General features: G+C 44.5%; 1 protein-coding gene across 1 annotated transcript; it reads right to left on the bottom strand.

The window, feature by feature from the left end:
- Positions 1-1,850: 1,850 nt before the first annotated feature.
- pts (6-pyruvoyltetrahydropterin synthase) lies at positions 1,851-16,905 on the bottom strand. Its single transcript, XM_078400923.1, has 6 exons — positions 16,748-16,905; positions 14,274-14,353; positions 12,360-12,382; positions 9,297-9,353; positions 9,067-9,137; positions 1,851-7,302 (listed from the first exon to the last, which is right to left on the bottom strand). The coding sequence occupies exons 1-6, from the start codon at positions 16,843-16,845 to the stop codon at positions 7,179-7,181; spliced, it is 453 nt and encodes a 150-aa protein (XP_078257049.1). The 5' UTR covers positions 16,846-16,905; the 3' UTR covers positions 1,851-7,178.
- Positions 16,906-19,239: the final 2,334 nt, after the last annotated feature.

Here is a 19,239-nt window from a genome sequence, read left to right as displayed (position 1 = left end):
GTAGAAGATAATCAAAGACTGCAGGCTGTGTGGGACAGGGCCACAAGGCTGCTCTGTGGTGATAAAATGCCAGAGGTAATGACCGTTGGAAAACCTTGGTGTTTTTAATCTTGGCAGCTGGCATCCAAGTGAAAATTTGCTTGGAACAATTTCCTAGACTGTAGTCCTGACAAAGAGTGCTTTCTTGACACGACTCTGAGACAATAATGTGTTTAATTCATTAGTGGGTCTTGGCGAGTTCAAGCAAACCTGAGCAAGCTTCAGAAGCCTGAATAATCATCTCCAAAACTCATTTACATCGTCACTTCAATGCACTCTCCTGATGAGGCAGTGAATAATACAGAAACGGCACAATCCCAATTTGTTAATGGTTTATTGAGGAAGTACTTCACGCGAGGTTAGGGAACAAGAGGGTCCATCCTCCTGCCCAATTATCATTCTTTCTGACTATTAATGTTGCTGCCACCATTAAACAGATGAACAAACACCACTGTGCCACCAATGGATGGATCCATGACCTTGCTAGATGCTCAGGAGAAGGAGGAAAGGAAGAGCGATACGGATAAAGTGAACACTTGCAGTCTTTTTCTCAGGAACGAGGATTCTAAAACACGAGGATTAAGGAAGAGGGGAGACATTTAAAAGGAACCTCAGTGACAACTTTTTCATTCTGAGGATAGATTATATCTGGAATATGCTGCCAGAAGAAATTACAGAATGGATACAAATGCAACTTTTAAAAGACATTCGGGCTGGCATGATAGACTAGAAGGGTTTAGAAGGCTATTTACCAAATGCAGGCAAACTTGGTCAGCATGAGGATGTTTCTGTGCTGTATAGTCGACAGTGCATTCAGAAAGTATTCAGACCCCTTCACTTTTTCCACATTTTGCTACGTTACAGCCTTATTTTAAAATGGATTAAAAAAAATTTTTTATCAACAATCTACACACAATACCCCATAATAAAAAAGCAAAAACAGGTGTTCAGAAATTTTTGCAAAGTAATTAAGAAGAAATAACTGAAATATCACATTTACATAAGTATTCAGACCCTTTGTTATGACACTCAAAATTGAGCTTATGTTCATCCTGTTTCCATTGATTATCCTTGAGAGAACAAAGATATCAACCGACAACTTGATTAAAGTCCACCAGTGGTAAATTAAATTGATTGGACATGATTTGGAAAGGCACACACCTGTCTATATAAGGTCCCACAGTTGACAGTGCATGTCAGAGCAAAAACCAAGCCATGAAGAACTTGTCCGTAAACCTCTTAGACAGGATTGTGTTGAGACACAGATCTGGGGAAGGATATAAAACAATTTCTGCAGCATTGCAGGTCCCAAAGAGCACAGTGGCCTCCGTCATTCTTAAATGGAAGAACTTTGGGACCACCAGAACTCTTCATAGAGCTGGCCGCCTGGCCAAACTGAGCAATCGGGGGAGAAGGGCCTTGGTCAGGGAGGTGACCAATAACCCGATGGTCACTCTGACAGAGCTCCAGAGTTCCTCTGTGAAGATGGGAGAACCTTCCAGAAGGACAACTATATCTGCAGCACTCCACCAATCAGGCCTTTATGGTAGAGTGGCCATACAGAAGCCACTCCTCAGTAAAAGGCACATGACAGCCTGCTTAGAGTTTGCCAAAAGGCACCTAAAGGACTCTTTATGTACATATGTCCAGGCAAATCTCCCCCAGTTAAATGTCGCATGAAAAATATCTTTCAATCATGCAACTGCGCTTCAGTACTGCACTGATTCATTAAAATAGATCATGTTCAACTCCAACCCCTGAAGAGAGAGTGAGATAAAATAACAATTACAGTAATAACAGTGTAACTTCCAGTTTGACGGTTTATTGATTTGATTTTCAATACCAGATCTTTGAACCTTCGTTAGAAAAGTAAACAGATCTATCGTCAGTTCCATTAATTATCCAAAACATAACAACAAACTACCATTGTGTAAAAAAAACAGATGGCTTTAATACAACGTATCATTTCTCTCACAAACTTGACATGAAGCACAAAGTAGGCTTTGACCTAAATCTTTTAAATCAATCAAATTCCAGACATACAGAACATGAAAATGGAGGTCAAACAGCTGCTGGAAAATGAGATTTATTAGTGTTTGTCCTGCTGCTCCATTGATCTTTCATATACAGAAAATGCTTCAAGACTCAACATTCCTGTCAGAGCCAGCTTAAGGGACCTGGTTTTGACAGGATCATGAACTATTAAAAGCTGGTACGATGAATGAATGCACATTTATGTTTATGTTTTTATGTAACTGTGGGTTTAGAAAATTATGCTGTGCTTTCTGAACTGTTTGAATCTGAAAGCAGAACCATGCACCTCCGAGATTCCTGTAGCTTTGCTTTTATACAAAACTGGAATGTATTAATGCTGTAAGGCTCGGGGCTAGAGTGATCACAATTATTTTTTTTCAAACTTATTTGGTCAACATTCTGGATAGGAGGATTGGTGCAGCTGGCTCCTCAAGTGTCTACAATCAAATGGCATAAGGTGGTTCGAGGTGCTATTTTGGATTGGAATGGGCCTGATCTTGTTCAATCCAACCCATCACCTTCACTCAGCTCTGCACCAATGCTAGCTTTATCTGCAGCAGCACTTGTTTTTTCATTTTTACTTTAGAGATACAGCGCGGAAACAGGCCCTTCGGCCCACCGGGTCCGCGCCGACCAGCGATCCCCGCTTGCTAACACTATCCTACACACATGAGGGACAATTTACATTCATACCAAGCCAATTAACCTACAAACCTGTATGTCTTTGGAGTGTGGGAGGAAACCGAAGATCTCGGAGAAAACCCACGGGGAGAACGCACAAACTCCGTACAGGCAGTACCCGTGGTTGGGAGCGAACCTCCTGGGAGGCGTCAGATGTTGCCAGAGGAGGGAGATGAGGTACAATAACAACATTTTAAAAGACTCTTGGACATGCACGTGGATAGGAAAGGTTTAGAATGATATGGACCATATGTGGGCAAATGGGACTAGCGTAATGGCCAGCATGGACAAGTTGGGCTGAAGGGCCTGTTTCCGTGCTGTATGACTCCATGACTTTAAAAAGTGTTAACCTGAGCAATATTGGTGACCTGATTTAGGGTGATGGGGATTTACAGCATGTTTTCTGCTCGGCTCAACATGACCCAGCACTTGAAAAGAGATATTTCAAAAATAAAATGCGTTGAAGAAGGTTCCCGATCTGAAAGCTAATCCCGTCGTCCTGAGATGCTGCCTGGCCCACTCAGTTACTCCAGCACTTTGTGTCTGTCTACCTGTTGTCCTGAGATGCTGCCTGGCCCACTCAGTTACTCCAGCACTTTGTGTCTACCTGTCGTCCTGAGATGCTGCCTGGCCCACTCAGTTACTCCAGCACTTTGTGTCTACCTGTCGTCCTGAGATGCTGCCTGGCCCACTCAGTCACTTTGTGTCTTCTTTAGAATAATATCAACATCCATTCACTTCAGAGGTTTGTCTGAAGTCTTGCTCCCTCTGCTGGTTGAAGTGTGATGGTGACAGCCTCCATATTTGTTTATATGAAAATAGAATGGAATGCAATACTTCCAGAGAAAAATTATTTTCAATATTTTCTTGAATGTTCTTTCCATTTCAAAACATAGTGCTGGAAACATCCTGTTCTGTTACATTTATAGTTTCATTGAAAGATTTCTGGCTTTTCAAATAATTAAATGGCAACGTCTAAAAGCTCTGGGAGAGGCATGGTGTTTGAATTTCAGTGGAAAATCTGCCTGGCTGATATCAGGTTTCCTTGTGTAAGAATGTTAGTGTTCAGAAAGATTTAAATATTTGATTCCAGAATTAAATTAATACATAGATGCCTAAACAAACATATCCTAGACGGTCTGAAGAAGGGTCTCGACCCGAAACGTCACCCATTCCTTTTCTCCAGAGATGCTGCCTGGCCCACTGAGTTATTCCAGTATTTTTTGTCTATCTTTAGTCTAGACGGTCACTGTTTTTATATGAATCTCCATCAGGTACTTGTTCTGTATGTATTGCATCTACAGGAGCTATGATTTGTAACAGTGCAACAATGACTGGATCAGAAGCTTTGTTGTAAACTTTGTAAATACAAGAAGTCTCCAACAGTCCAGGACCATTGGATGTTATTTCCCATTAATACCCTGATATATTTAATTCACTTAAAAATAATTATGCAATCTTACAAAAAAATCAACCCAAGTTTAAAATGGGGCATGGGAAACATCCTCAATCAGCCTGAAAGGGGCACGCAAATTGAAGCTCCAGTGGTTAAAGGGAATCAACATCACCTGCTCTGCAGATGCTGAGCCATTGGGGTTTATAAAGAATAAAATACCAGATTAACTGTAAGCCACTACATCTTTCTTACAGGGTTTGACCTGAACCTTTAGCTCAATCTTCCCACAGATGCTGCCTGACAATACTATATCCAGTGTGTAAGAAAGAACTGTAGATGCTGGTTTAAATCGAAGGTAGACACAAAATGCATAGTGTTTGAAAGAGACCTGGGCTGGGGAGTTTAGTTTAGAATACAGGGTGGAAACAGGCCCTTTGGCCCACGCAGACCAATGATACCCCTTGTACACTAGTTCTATCCTACACACTACAGACAACTTATAGAAGCCAATGTGGGTGGAAGCTGGAGCACCCGGAGAACACCCACGCGGTCACAGTGAGAACGAACAAACTACGTTCAGGTGGCATTCGTAGTCAGTATGGAACCTGGGTCTCTCACGCTATCAGTGAGCATCTGTGCTAGGACGAATTATTTTCAGAGGTGTATGTTGTGGCAAACAGGGCTCTGTACAAAATGTGTATGAAAGAACTGCAGATGTAGGTTTAAATCGAAGATAGACACAAAATGCTGGAGTAATTCAGCAGGACAGGGAGCATTTCTGGAGAGAAGGAATGGGTGACATTTCAGGTTGAGACCCTTCTTCAGACTCTGTACAATATCAATCTACAGTTGAGGCTGCCACCTAGCAGACATTAATATGCTATTGCAGGCTTCCATATAGTGCAGGGGTTTACTCCCTTCATGCTCCCCAGGAGGGGTTTCCTTTAGCCCAGGATGGTCTCAGTAGCCACACAATACCCACAGCTCCTGGAGGTATTGTGTTAAGCCAGGCTTCCTTGGTCATTACGAATCCCTAGGACCACTCCCATCATTGAAATACTTTCCCACTGGTTAAGGAAGTTTTGCTTGCTTTGTGGTATGTTCCTTTGAGAAGCTATCTGTAAACGTGGCACCAACCGTGACGCCATGACAACAGGCAACATACCACTAGAGAACATTGCACTGAGTCCCAACATGGTGTTATACTGGGGAAACTAATGGTGGTGTTGGTTCAGACCTTGTGAACGTCATGGTCTTTATCAAAGTTTTACGACCAGTGGGAGTTTCCTACTGGGCATCGAAAGTGGAGAAACCAATGCAGCTTTCTAACCCCATGCCCACAAGGAAGTAGAATGGTTTACCAAGCACCTATTATCTTCCCAGTGCCACACCTCAAAATATTTTTTGCTGCAAGGTTGACAGAATACCTCCTTTTAAAAGAGAGACAGATATTAGGGGAGATAAAACAGCTGTTGTTGGAAATTGGGATTTTAAGATTACGACTGGAAAACAGAATAAATAATGGACAACGTTGGTTGGCTGCTCTCTGTTTGGAGTGGAACCTTCCTTGCTACAACCGAAGACATGATCACCAGGAGCAGTCTGACCATGTGATCATGATATTAAGATCCCCAACAGAGCCTAGTTAGACTAACAAGACCAGTAGTTGCTTTGTTAAAATATGATTCCGATTCAATCATATGTTCAAGAGAATTGTTTTATTACACAATTATCAATAGAGCAAACATCCCCATCTCCTTCTACTGTTCCTGGCAACAGCACATACGACGAGTCTTCAATAGTCAGACATGACTCAGCCAAGGTGCAGCTTGAAGAAAAGTTTGTTTCAGCAGATTGTGGAAACACAAGAATGATCTCATGTTCCTTCTGCTGTTGTGCAAGCTTGGTAACATCAAATGTGGGCACCTTTTCTCAGCATTGTCAGTGGTGCCACTTACAGTCTGAAACTGTGTACATTGCAAAATGAAAATGGACAGAAAGCAGTAATAAGAAATCTATTATTAATGTTTGTAAAGAATTTGTGCTGCAATAGCATATTAGAATTTATACCATTTTCACTGACGGCAGAATTTCAATTTCATAAATTCTCCCATTTTTTTCTCTTTCACAATGCCAGATTTATACTCCAACGGCTATTGAGGTTTACTTTTGCCTATGAATTACATCCACCTTCTCTCATTTGGCATCGGCATGTGATTTATGCTGTTTACAAGTTTTTAAACTGTTTAAAAGTTTGTATCACATCATATTTCTTTTCATTTTTTGCTCCTGCAGCATCACGTACAAGTGATTATCACTATCGCCTCCAGCATCGATCTCAACATGCAGAGATAACTTTGTGACGATTGGATTTAGTTTACAGTTCTTACAATTAAGCCACAAGTATCCACAGATTCAAGATATTATTTTCACTGATGGTGGAATTCGAATGTCATGGCTTCTCCCATTTCTTTCTCTTTGATAATGTTGGAGTTTTAGTGCCTCAAGTAACAATCTACTGTTGTGTTATTGTTCACTTGAACATCTTTGAACATTGACTACACACAGAGTAAAACACAAAGTGCTGGAGTAACGCAAAGGGTCAGGCAGCATCTGTGGAGGGAATAGATAGGTGGCATTTCGGTCGGGGTCCTTCTTCTGACTCTAGCACTTTATGTTTTGCTCAAGATTACAACATTTTGCAGGTCCTTGTGTCTTCACACACAGACTAAAGTTACTTTAAATTAAGTTGCATATAGGGCATATAAATGGAAACATTAGGAACATTTGTCACCCACCGAGTGAACAAATGGAAGCAACTCTGAAGAACCACACTGGATGATGAAATGTTAGTGTCTTTACAGCAACGTGGACCATTGGAATCTTTCAGAGATCTCTTTCTAATCTTAGTAAATCACATACAGAGTGAATATAATTTAATGGAGTAGACATAGCAAAGGTCTTTCATGGGGCAAGTTATGTTCTGGATCATAACACAACAACACTACAACAACTCAACAGGATGTTTTCATTCCCCATGGTAAACAACAATATTCTTATCAGTTTCATACACCTTTACTTCATAGAGTAGTTTCGGTGGGAGGCGAGTCTGTAGGTTTTCCCAGATGTAGATTGCTACATTTTCAGTGGTACTAAACAGAAACATAAAATGGTCAGTTATACGGACTGTTCTGAACTTACTCCAGCTGCACTTAAACAGTCCAAGCACATCACTGCCACAGCTTTAGCACAAAGTGGGAGTGGTGCAGCATCTGAACTCTGTACACAAAGCACACACATTAGAGCATTGCACCGCCCAGCAAATCAAGTCAAAATAAGAGCCGCTTTGCCAATATCCTCCTGGAAAGTTAAAAAGTTGTCAGATTAAAGTCCAATTTAAAAAAAGGTACAAATAGAAAATATTTGCTTGAAAAGGATAAAATAAGCATACTCATTCACTTTGATACTGGGGTAGCATCTCTTGCAAGATAAACATGGAATCTGCGCATAGCTCAAGTCCCAGAAGGAAGCAATACACACAGGTCAAAGCCAACTCTAGAGCCTAAAAATGAAAGTTCACATTATAATGTTACTGCACACCATCTGTCAGAATTACAGCAGCCTGAAAACCATGACCACCGTGTTCACGAACAGCAGCATTGATCCGGCTCTTGAACACGACATCATTCACCACTACCTCAGCAACTATGATCTTCTACTGACTGGGTCTTTAGTTGCCTAACAGACATCAGTTTTGCACTATTATGGTTATTAATTGATTGTATTGTTGATTATTATATAGTTATTTGCATGTTATTGCATGCCGATCGGCGGGCCGAATTTGCCCACTGCGGCCAGGGCTCTGGAAAGCCAGTCTGGCCAGAGCCGGCCGATCTGTTCCCAAACCTGACTTCCGTGGCAGACTTTGCAGGCCAGTATCTTGGACCCCAAGACCATGACCTCTGTTAGTCCAGTAAGTAGGAAAAGGGACAGGTGTTGCATCTCCTGCGGTTGCAGGGGAAAGTACCTGGGGAGGGGGTGGTTTGGGTGGGAAGGGACCAACACCTGTCCCTTTACCTCCCCCCTCGACTCCATCCAAGGACCCAAAGTCTTTCCAGGTGAGGCAGAGGTTCACCTGCACCTCCTCCAACCTCATCTATTGTATCCGCTGTTCCAGATGTCAACTTCTCTACATCGGTGAGACCAAACGCAGGCTCGGCGATCGTTTCGCTCAACACCTTCGCTCAGTCCGCCTTAACCAACCTGATCTCCCGGTGGCTGAGCACGTCAACTCCCCCTCCCACTCTCAATCTGCCCTTTCTGTCCTGGGCCTCCTCCATTGTCAGAGTGAGGCCCAGCGCAAATTGGAGGAACAGCACCTCATATTTTGCTTGGGTAGTTTACACCCCAGCGGTATGAACATTGACTTCTCTGAAGAAGGGTCTCGACCCGAAACGTCACCCATTCCTTCTCTCCCGAGATGCTGCCCGACCTGCTGAGTTACTCCAGCATTTTGTGAATAAATCGATTTGTACCAGCATCTGGTTATTTTCTTATTGACTTCTCTAATTTCAGAGACCCCTTGCTTTCCCTCTCTATCCCCTCCCCCTTCCCAGTTGTCCCGCTATTCTTACTGTCTCCAACTACATTCTATCTTTGTCCCGCCTCCTCCCCTGACATCAGTCTGAAGAAGGGTCTCAACCCGAAACGTCACCTATTCTTCTTCAGAGATGCTGCCTGACCGGCTGAGTTACTCCAGCTTTTTGTGTCTATTTTAGGAATAAAATGGAAATGGACTGGAAGGTAGGAATTGAGTGACAAAGGAAGAGAAAGGAGCAGGGCAACTGAGGGGGTGAGATGGGTGGAATGTATGTGCATGGGGGGGGGAGAGACATTACCTGCCCAAGACCACCTACCTAACATGATTAGCAAAGTATGGAACATCTTTATCCAGGTTCTTGTGGTCAAGTTGCTTCATAATGACTTCCTAGTAAAGAAAAAATCGGACAAGGATTTGGTGTCAATATAGAAGAAATATCATTTAATTTCATAGAGGGTTATATACAGCAACCATACCAGGCTAAATCAGAACATTAGACATCATTTACTAATAACCTCCATCATCCTTCCTCAATGTGACCATTACCTGCATGTGTTCCTTCAGTTCCGTGATATTCATCACCATCCCAGTGATTGGATTGACCTGAAACAAACCGTGAATGGAAGGGAAGTTAGATTTACCATTCTTCACACATGAACCATAGAAAGACTAGATAGAGACACTGACCCAAAAGCATCAACCTGAAATGTTAATATAGTTGGAAAATCACTAAAACTGGAAATCTGAAATAAAAAGGGTGGCCACGGTGGCGCAGCGGTAGAGTTGCTGCCTTTCAGCGCTTGCAGCACCAGAGACTCGGGTTCAATCCCGACTACAGATGCCGTTTGTACGGAGTTTGTACGTTCTCCCCCTGACCGCGTGGGTTTTCTCCGAGATCTTCAGTTTCTTCCCACACTCCAAAGGCGTACAGGTTTGTAGTTTAATTGGCTGGGTGTAAGTGTAAATTGTCCCTAGTGTGTGTAGGATAGTGTTAATGTGGGGGTTCACTGACCTGTGCGGACTCGGTGGGCCGAAGGGCCTGTTTCCACACTGTATCTCTAAACTAAAAAAAATCTAAAAAATGCTGGACTCAAGGGTCAGGCGGCATCTGTAGGAAAAGGAACAGACAATATTCCATGTTGAAGACCCTTTGACAGATCTGCATAATGTAATTACTAATTCGGCTAATTTCCAAGATGCTAATTTCCACTAAACTATGCCTATCACTAACTCTTTCCTTCCTGGATCTCTGTCTCTATCTCAGGTGATGGGAGAGCACAAATTTGCAATGCAAGCCTACAGGGTGGTTCAATATCTTAGCTGTTCTTCATCCCAGTATAACAAGTCCATTGTCCCACTTCCTCCATTTCCATCACATTTGGTGAGACTTTCCTCAAAGATGTCCAAGAAGTCTTCCTTCGTCCTGGACCAAGTCCTTCGACTGCAACTCATCCATAGCCTGCATTCTGCTCTCAACCCGACAGAGCAACAATAATGTTACCCTGACCCCACCTACCACCTCACCAGCCTCTGCATTCAACTACTGAACCATTCTATCAACAACTCGAGAGCGGTCTTGATCTTCCATCTACCTCTTCAGAGACCCTTGGACCCTGCACTAAACCATGCACTAAACGTTACTCCCTTTTTCCTGTATCTGTACACAGTGGACAGGTCGATTGTAATCATGTATTGTCTTTTCGCTGACTGGTTAGCACGCAACAAAAGTTTTTCACTGTACACGACCATAAACCAACCTAAATTATCCTTCATAATATTTGCAACGTAGTGGTCTTCGACCTGGAACAATAACACTGATTCCCCCTCCACAGATGTTGGCTGAACTGTTGACTATTTACACCATCTGCAGAATTGTCAATACTCATTTACACTATTTGCTTTCAACTCGTTATGTTCCATTAGACAAACATTTGTCCACACATTACTGATTGACAATAGAAGAACTTTTCACAAGAAGAAAATTCTAGCTAATATCACTTAGTTCCAAAAATTGGGAAATAATTGTTTAAAAATTGTCAAGCAAACAATAGCTTAAGTTGCTCATTTTGTTTGGATCTTTACTGGGAGATTTTACTCACATGATGTTTCGAGTCAAACACAAGTATTTAACATAAGGTCACAAGCAATAAGACTACATGAATGACTACCCACCATTCAGCAGATTCTGTGCAGTATGGATTAGGTAAAAACTTCATGTTGTCACTAACTGTAGGGCTTTCTGTTTCCCGAAACATCACCTATTCCTCTTCAGAGATGCTGCCTGACCGGCTGAGTTACTCCAGCTTTTTGTGTCTATTTTAGGAATAAAATGGAAATGGACTGGAAGGTAGGAATTGCTCACTCGGGTTGTCAACTGTTCCGTATTAGCCGGGACATCCTGTATTTTGGGCTAAATTAGTTTGTCCAGTTGCCAACTTTCTCACTCCCAAATAAGGGACAAAGGGTGACGTCACTGCCCCGCACCCCACGTGACCTCACCCAGCCAGCGGCCCCATGCTCCCGCTCCAACAAAGGCGGCCGCCCGGGCGGGGTGAGGTCACTTGGGGTGCGGGGCGATGACGTCATCTTGTCCTGTATTTGGGAGTGAGGAAGTTGGCAACCCTACTACTAACTCACCTGCAATCTACTGCCATGGCATCTCCCCATCCCTACCTCATGTCCCAGTCCAGGGGAGGAGAGATCATTGTTACTAGGTTACACCCGTGGCTCTGCATCCACACCTTCGAGTTCACTAACCTAGCAGGTCCACTCCACAACCTGCACTCCATATCCTGCATGCATATACTGGCAAACAGACTTGCATCCCAAGCGATTTCCAGGGGTCTCATTTAACTCCAGTGACCCATGGACAACCTGGGAATATTGGTAACTCGAGGTTAGCCATTTCTACAGAGGTTGAGACTTTTCATGCAGGTGGGTCTGACATGTCTTCTTATAAATAGACACATAAAGCTGGAGTAACTCAGAGGGTCAGACAGCATTCCTGGAGAGAAGGAATGGGTGACGTTTCGGGTTGAGATCCTTCTTCAGACAACTGCTGTTCCTTCCTGCATGTCTGCCTGAACCTTGGCTTTGCTGAACCAAAGTTAACCAAGACCTTGATTATGTCTCTTCTATTTACCACAAAGATCCATCATTCCCTCTCCACCCCTGCCCCCACCTTTCAGCTCACAGCCTCAGCACTCAGTGGATCACCTTCTGCAAGTTCCAACTCCTAACAAAGGGTTAGGAGTCACTGCACATCTTGTATGTGTATGTGACAAATAAACTTGATTTGACCTGTATTCAACCTGAAGCATTAACTGTGATTCCAAGCCACAATTTAAAATAATCCAGTTGGAACATTTACAGCTAATAAACTGCTGCTTTGTTATATTAATTGAAATCCAACAGTTCAAAGGCTTTCAGATAGAGGCAGAGTCAATTCATGGAGTATTTTTGTGCTAAATAATCAGGCAGTCTTTATTCTCATTGCTTTTCTCTGAAGTCAAGCCAGTCACGAGTGCAAGTTCCTGAACCTCTGACAGTCAAGCAGCTTGAAATAGGTCTTGCATTATATTGAGAGTAGCCAGCATCTTCACTACGTACCTCACCACATACTGTAACTTCCACTGTAAAACACAAACGCATCAGGTTAGAACCAGACCACAAATTCTATTGCCAAAAAGAAAGTTAAAAAAACACTCGTTCTGCAGAAAGAAGGTGACTATTTTGTAGAATACGTTTTTGGGGTATTTTTTGTTAAATAGGCTCTTAACATAACAAGCACAACTATTTTATTTGAGAGAGAGGACTGTAATTGAGATGCGTCAGAAGATTGAGGTAGAGTTAAATTCTGCACAGTCCACAAATGAAATGCCACAGCTGTGCTGATGCAATTTGGTAAGACAGTAATCCTGGAGTTCAGTAGAAGTGGCACAGTGGCGCAGCGGTAGAATTGCTGCCTTTCGATCCTGACTATGGGCGCTGTAGGAAAATAACTGCAGATGCTGGTACAAATCGAAGGTATCACAAAATGCTGGAGTAACTCAGCAGGTCAGGCAGCATCTCAGGAGAGAAGGAATGGGTGACGTTTCGGGTCAAGACTCTTCTTCAGTCTGAAAGAGGGTCTCGACCCAAAACGTCACCCATTCCTTCTCTCCTGAGATGCTGCCTGACCTGCTGAGTTACTCCAGCATTTTGTGATACCTGACTATGGGTGCTGTCTGTACGGAGTTTGTACACTCTCCCCATGACCTGCGTGGGTTTTCTCCGAGATCTTCCGTTTCCTCCCACAATCCAAAGACGTACAAAGATGATGCAAGTTAATTGGCTTGGTAATTGTAAAAATTGTCCCTAGTGTGTGTAGGAGAGTGTTAGTGTGTGGGGATCGCGGGTCGGCATTGACCCAGTGGGCCGAAGGGCCTGTTTCTGCGCTGTATCTCTAAACTAAACTAAGATGCAGCAAGACGAAAAGTTACAGACAACTTTGAGTATTGTGTCAGCACTCCAGAGCCTATCGATGCACCAGACTTTGCCCAACTCATTGAATGCTCCCCTCCCTGCCTGTTGTAATTGTGCCCATGTAAGTTGTGCCCATGTATGATCGCATTTAATTGGATAGTATGCAAACAAAAGCTATTTATTGTAAACCAATACAACACCTTCAGATAAATACTTCCTGCTCCTCAAACACTGTTAAACAACACAAGGAAGTAATCTGTCAATTGTGCCGATCCAGTGATGAGATTAAAGGAAGAACAATACGATAGAACCTTATATTTCCCAGGAGGGAAATTGATCTGCCAACAGTCATAAAAACACGATACATTAAATTATACTGAATTAAAGTAAAATTAAACCCAAAGGATTGGGGATGTGCAGACTGTTGGGAGGGGGGAGGGGGGGGGGGAGGGAGGGGGAGGGGAAAGAGTTGTACAGTTTGATAGTGTTGATATTAAAACTTGTTGTGGTATGTATTCTGCTTAGTAGTTTAAAAAGTATGAAAATAACTTTCTGTGCTAACTCAGAGCAAAAGTACCCAAGTTTTAAGTCTACAGACTTTCAATATGGGGGAGATCAAGGGCAACAAAGCTAGGCCTACTTAACTGAAGCCATTTTGTGTCAGTTTTTAACAGATGCAGACAGGAACATTGCAATGTGTGTCTTTTGTGATGAAGCAGTTCTGTGAAGGAACAGCTGCACGAGTGAATTGTGAACACAAGAACCGAGGTCTGAAGTGAAGCACGATGACGGGGAAATAGTCACCAATTTAATTCCTTCTAAAAATGATTCTTGACAAATTGTTAGCCCACTCCATAGCCAAGTCTACCCACCACTCTGTGCGCTGGAATCTACTGAAACACATATTCCCTCTCTTTCGGGCCATGGATTGAAGCTGCCCAGCTCTTCCAAGAACATTAACCAACCAACTATACCAGAGTTCACCAGATAAGGTGCACCTGCATGCAGTCAATTGCGAGCCATATGCTTGTGCTCACAAGCCATTGATCGGCGACTAACCTTTGTAGTTATGACCATGGCCATTTGGGTTGTTGCATTTCCCAAAAACTTTCTTGTTATCCTCGGCACTCAATAAATTACTGGAAAACAAGTTACAAATCAAATTTTCAAAACAAACACGAAATGTTTCTTTTTTTCACATTGGTTTTCAGTTTGCAGAATTCTCAGACAAGTTAATTCAAATGTAGCCAGATTTCTCCAGTATTTGCAGTTTCCATCTCTGATATGGACTAGAAAGCTGGTATCTGACTGGCAAGCACCCAGACTAATATGGATATGAATCAGAGGTGAATAGGGAGCTGGCGTCAAATATAAATCATTTAATAAAAATGAATCAACGATTCAGAATCACATTTACCTTGTATTAAAATAACTTCATTGACTTTGTACCATTTTGGAACATTCTGAGGTGATGAAAGAAGTTTGCAAATGTCACCTCTCTAACAAACTGACAAATCGGAGCACAAATTTGTAGTTGACTCTGTAGCTATATGATAGGGACTATCATATGTTGAAAGATTGGAGCGACTAGGCTTGTATACACTGGAATTTAGAAGGATGAGAGGAGATCTTATCGAAACGTATAAGATTATTAAGGGGTCGGACACGTTAGAGGCAGGAAACATGTTCCCAATGTTGGGGGAGCCCAGAACAAGGGGCCACAGTTTAAGAATAAGGGGTAGGCCATTTAGAACTGAGATGAGGAAAAACTTTTTCAGTCAGAGAGTTGTGAATCTGTGGAATTCTCTGCCTCAGAAGGCAGTGGAGGCCAATTCTCTGAATGCATTCAAGAGAGAGCTGGATAGAGCTCTTAAGGATAGCGGAGTCAGGGGATATGGGGAGAAGGCAGGAACGGGGTACTGATTGAGAATGATCAGCCATGATCACATTGAATGGCGGTGCTGGCTCGAAGGGCCGAATGGCCTCCTCCTGCACCTATTGTCTATTGTAGCCAGGTCCATCCAACACTCTGCTCCAGACGCAGCAGGATCTCTGTTGCCTAGGTAATGTTGAATCACACAAAGATTGTGAATAGTGCCACGTTAGTATTGAATAGCACAAAGATCGTGACCTAAAGCACAAGGGAACTTAAGCAACCTGAAATGAGGAATAATAATTTGGATGTGGAGCAGGGCCGTTTTTACAGCTTTATGGGCCCCCGGGCAAAGCAGTGTACTGGGGCCCCTACCGTTACTCTCCCCCAACCCCCTTTCCCTACCAGCCCCCCCCTGTCGTGCCGGCGAAAAGAGGGGAGAGGATTGGGAGAATAAGGATGGAGTTAAAGGGGAATTATCTACAGGCCCCAAACAGTAGCCTGGAGGTCGGGTGCAAGTTACATCAGGAGTTAAAATGAGCATGTAACAAAGGTAACGCTATGGTGGTTATGGGAGATTTGGCCCAACCAGCCTGTACGCACCGCCATTCAATGTGATCATGGCTGATCATTCTCAATCAGTACCCCGTTCCTGCCTTCTCCCCATACACCCTGACTCCGCTATCCTTAAGAGCTCTATCTAGCTCTCTCTTGAATGTATTCAGAATGTTGCTGCCTGTCCTGCTGGTATTGCCCCGTGTTATTCCCGTGTTACCCGGCCTCCTGCAGCTGCCGGCCGGGTCGGTGCGGGACTCATGGAGCCTCGGGAAGGCAGCACACCCTGCAACATTCACGCTGAGGCTTGTCCCCACCACAGTAGGAAACGGCGTAGACTGGCCCGAGCCTGTGTTGTGGGTGCCGGACCGCAATGTGTTAATGCCCGCATGGAATCCTCCACATTAACCCCAGATGGACAAACACCCCGCACACGCTCACACACACACCCCACACACTCACACCCCCCACACACTCACACCCCCCACACACACCCCCCCCCCCACACACACTCACTCACACACCCCACACACACACACACCCCCCACACACACACCCCCCACAATGACACACACTCACACCCCCCACACACACCCACTCACAACCCCCCACCCCACACACACACTCACACACCACACACAATCACACACACACTCACACCCCTCCACACACCCCACTCACACACACCCACACATACACTCACCCCCCACACACACTCTCTCACACACCCCACACCCACCCCCCACCCCACACACACACTCACCCCCCCTCCCCCCACACACCCCACTCACACACACACACACACACTCACACACACACACACTCTCTCACACACCCCACACGCACACACACACAATGCCGGAGTCGCCCCGCGGGCCAGCCAGGTCTGTGGGTGGGGAGAGGGCTTGGCTTGGCATGGCATGACATGGGTGGCGGGAATCTGCTTCAGACTGATCCTTGCTGTGCCAGGCGGGAGAGGGACGTGTATTGTGTACACATGTGTTGCAGTGACAGTGTTGCAGGGCGGTGTTGTGGCGGTGGGACGTGTGTCCTCCTGTGTACACATGTGTTGCAGGGTCAGTGTTGCAGGGCGGTGGGCTGGTACCTGTGGAGGCGGTGGGCTGCACAGAAGGACTCCACTCTGGTCAGCCGCAGCACCCTGCGACCACCCGTCCCGTCCTTCACCTCCTCCTCCTCCTCCATTAGTCCGGCCGTGATCCTCAGTTGATTGGACGCGTCTCGCAGTCACGCTCAGTACAACGAGGCGACGCTGCAAAGCCTCATGTCGTGACAACGTTAACCTGTTAGGTGCCTAACAAAGCACAGCACAGCACAGCACTGCACAGCACGCTCTGATACTAGGGGCTGCATTATGTGCCAGAGAATTAGTGACACGTACCTTTGGCATAAAGTTAGTGGAGCCCACGTCATTACCAGGGGAAAGGTGGAGGGTGCATCAAACACAAGCTCCACACATGGACAACCTGACATAACAACTCACCAAAGGTATTTATTCACAAAATGCTGGAGTAACTCAGCAGGTCAGGCAGCATCTCAGGAGAGAAGGAATGGATTTGACCACTGACCACGCGTCCTCTAACGGTGCAGGTTTCATATTGCAATGGGTCCTTTATTGTCACATGTACCGAGTTACACTGACATTTGATTTACCATACACTCATGCCAAAGAAGCAACAAATACAAAACTACATACAAATGTAAACGTAACCAGCCAGCACAGCGGCGTGTGGGAACCCCCAGGGCCACACAGCATCAGCAGAGACCCACACACCATCAGTGCAATGTCCGGGCCACACAACATCAACAGAGACCCACACACCATCAGTGCAATGTCCGGGCCACACAGCATCAGCAGAGACCCCCACACCATCAGTGCAATGTCCGAGCCACACACTCTGCAGTCCCTGTCTGCCCGAACAGTCAGGGCCACAGGGAGAACATGCAAACTCCATGCAAATAGCACCCAAGGCAAGGATTGAACCCAGGTCTCTGATGTTCTGAGGCAGTGGCTCCAGTAGCTGTGTGCTGCTAAACATGAGACAGCTTGCTTTGGTTCTTCATCCGGATCAGACACATTCAATATTGATTTTTCCCGTGATGTTTGAACGTTTGATCATTATTGGATTTTCATCTCTTGAGTGCAAAGGGTCTAACTTGAAAAGCATCAGGAAATGGTGTAGCCATTCCAAAGTGGGAGTAAATTGTTTGTCTAACTTGGTACAAGTCGTGGACAATATCCATGCTCCATTGCCGCCTTAATTGTTTTCTATGTCCTGCCAGTTTATGCTGTTCTCTCTGAAGTTTTTTTTGTGTTGAATTCTTTTCTCCCAACCGTATGTTTATGTCAACACTCATTAGCTCCATGTCTCAGACCGACTCTCACCCTTCCTTCTCCTTTGACACAACAGCAATAGAGTTCCCATGGTCAGTGTGGAGGGTGGGCTGAAGGGCCTGTTTCCATGCTGTATCTCTAAACTAAACTCACTGTTCACTCCACCCCAGCCTCCATCCAACACCTTAGCCAATATTGAATGTGTCTGATCCGGATTAATAACCCTCCCAAAGCAGGCTGTCTCATGTTGAACAGCATAGTGTAGCTACTGGAGCCACTGCCTCGGGACATCAGAGACCCCAGCCTCCATCCAACACCTTGGCTTTTTCAGTTCTGTCAGCTGCATAGAGGTTGCAGCCAGGGGTTGTGGTGGAGGCAGATATGATAAGAGCATTTAAGAGGCTTTTAGATAGGCACATGGATATGCAGGGAATGGAGGGATGTGGGTCATGTGCAGGCAGAGGATATTAATATGGCATCATGATCAGCATGGACATTATGGGGTACTGGGCCCACAATGGCGATGGGCCAGTGAACATCACATTTCCTGGACTCAGGTAAGCAGCATCCTATGTTCCTTACTCTACCATTTTGATCCATCCAGGTTCTCACATCCTTCTTTTCCAAACCCCACTCCCCAGCCCTCATCCCCATTTCATTCAGCTATCCCACCCTGTTCTACCTGCCTTACCCCTCCCTTATCTGGTTCCAAGCATCACCTTCAATCAGCAACTTCTTGTTCTGTTTATCACCTTCCTGCACCTGTGGTGAAAAGACTCAGATGTTTAGGAAGGGAATTCAAGGTTCAGTACAGAACCTTGACAGCATAGTTGTCATAGCAGAAGGGATTAACACAGAGGCGACAATAAGAGGCTTATAAATATCTCAGGTTAGGACTGCTGGAAGTTATATAGTAGGAAGGATCCAGCCATACCTTCTTCCTGATCAAGAATCGCCACCATCTGGGCCATACACTCATCTCATTGCTACCACTGGGCAGGAGATACAGAAGCCTGCAGTCCCACACCACTAGGTTCAGAACCACCAGGTTCTTATACTGACCTGTACAATCTTATGGGCCAACTCTTACACGAACATGGACATTTTTCTACCTGTGTTTCGCACTAATGTCTTGTTTTTGTACAATTTTTTCTTATCATTGTTTTGTATAATTTATCTTTAGTTTTTGTTGAGTGTGTTGTCTGTGCCACTACTGCAAACAAGACTTTTACTGTAGTTGTACA

Source organism: Rhinoraja longicauda, chromosome 6 (genome assembly GCF_053455715.1).
Source record: "Rhinoraja longicauda isolate Sanriku21f chromosome 6, sRhiLon1.1, whole genome shotgun sequence".
Taxonomy (NCBI): domain Eukaryota; kingdom Metazoa; phylum Chordata; class Chondrichthyes; order Rajiformes; family Arhynchobatidae; genus Rhinoraja; species Rhinoraja longicauda.
Note: the sequence above shows the minus strand (reverse complement) of the source record. Positions and strands in the feature narration are given on the sequence as shown.

What these genes read in the sequence shown, in the direction of transcription:
- pts (XM_078400923.1), bottom strand. Translation starts at nt 16,845, where the DNA reads ATGGAGGAGGAGGAGGAGGTGAAGGACGGGACGGGTGGTCGCAGGGTG. An exon ending in GCAGCCCACCGCCTCCACAG is followed by an intron (nt 14,354 to 16,747) that starts GTACCAGCCCAC and finishes CTTGTTTTCCAG; the next exon opens with TAATTTATTGAGTGCCGAGG. An exon ending in AACTGAAGGAACACATGCAG is followed by an intron (nt 9,138 to 9,296) that starts GTAATGGTCACA and finishes TTTCTTTACTAG; the next exon opens with GAAGTCATTATGAAGCAACT.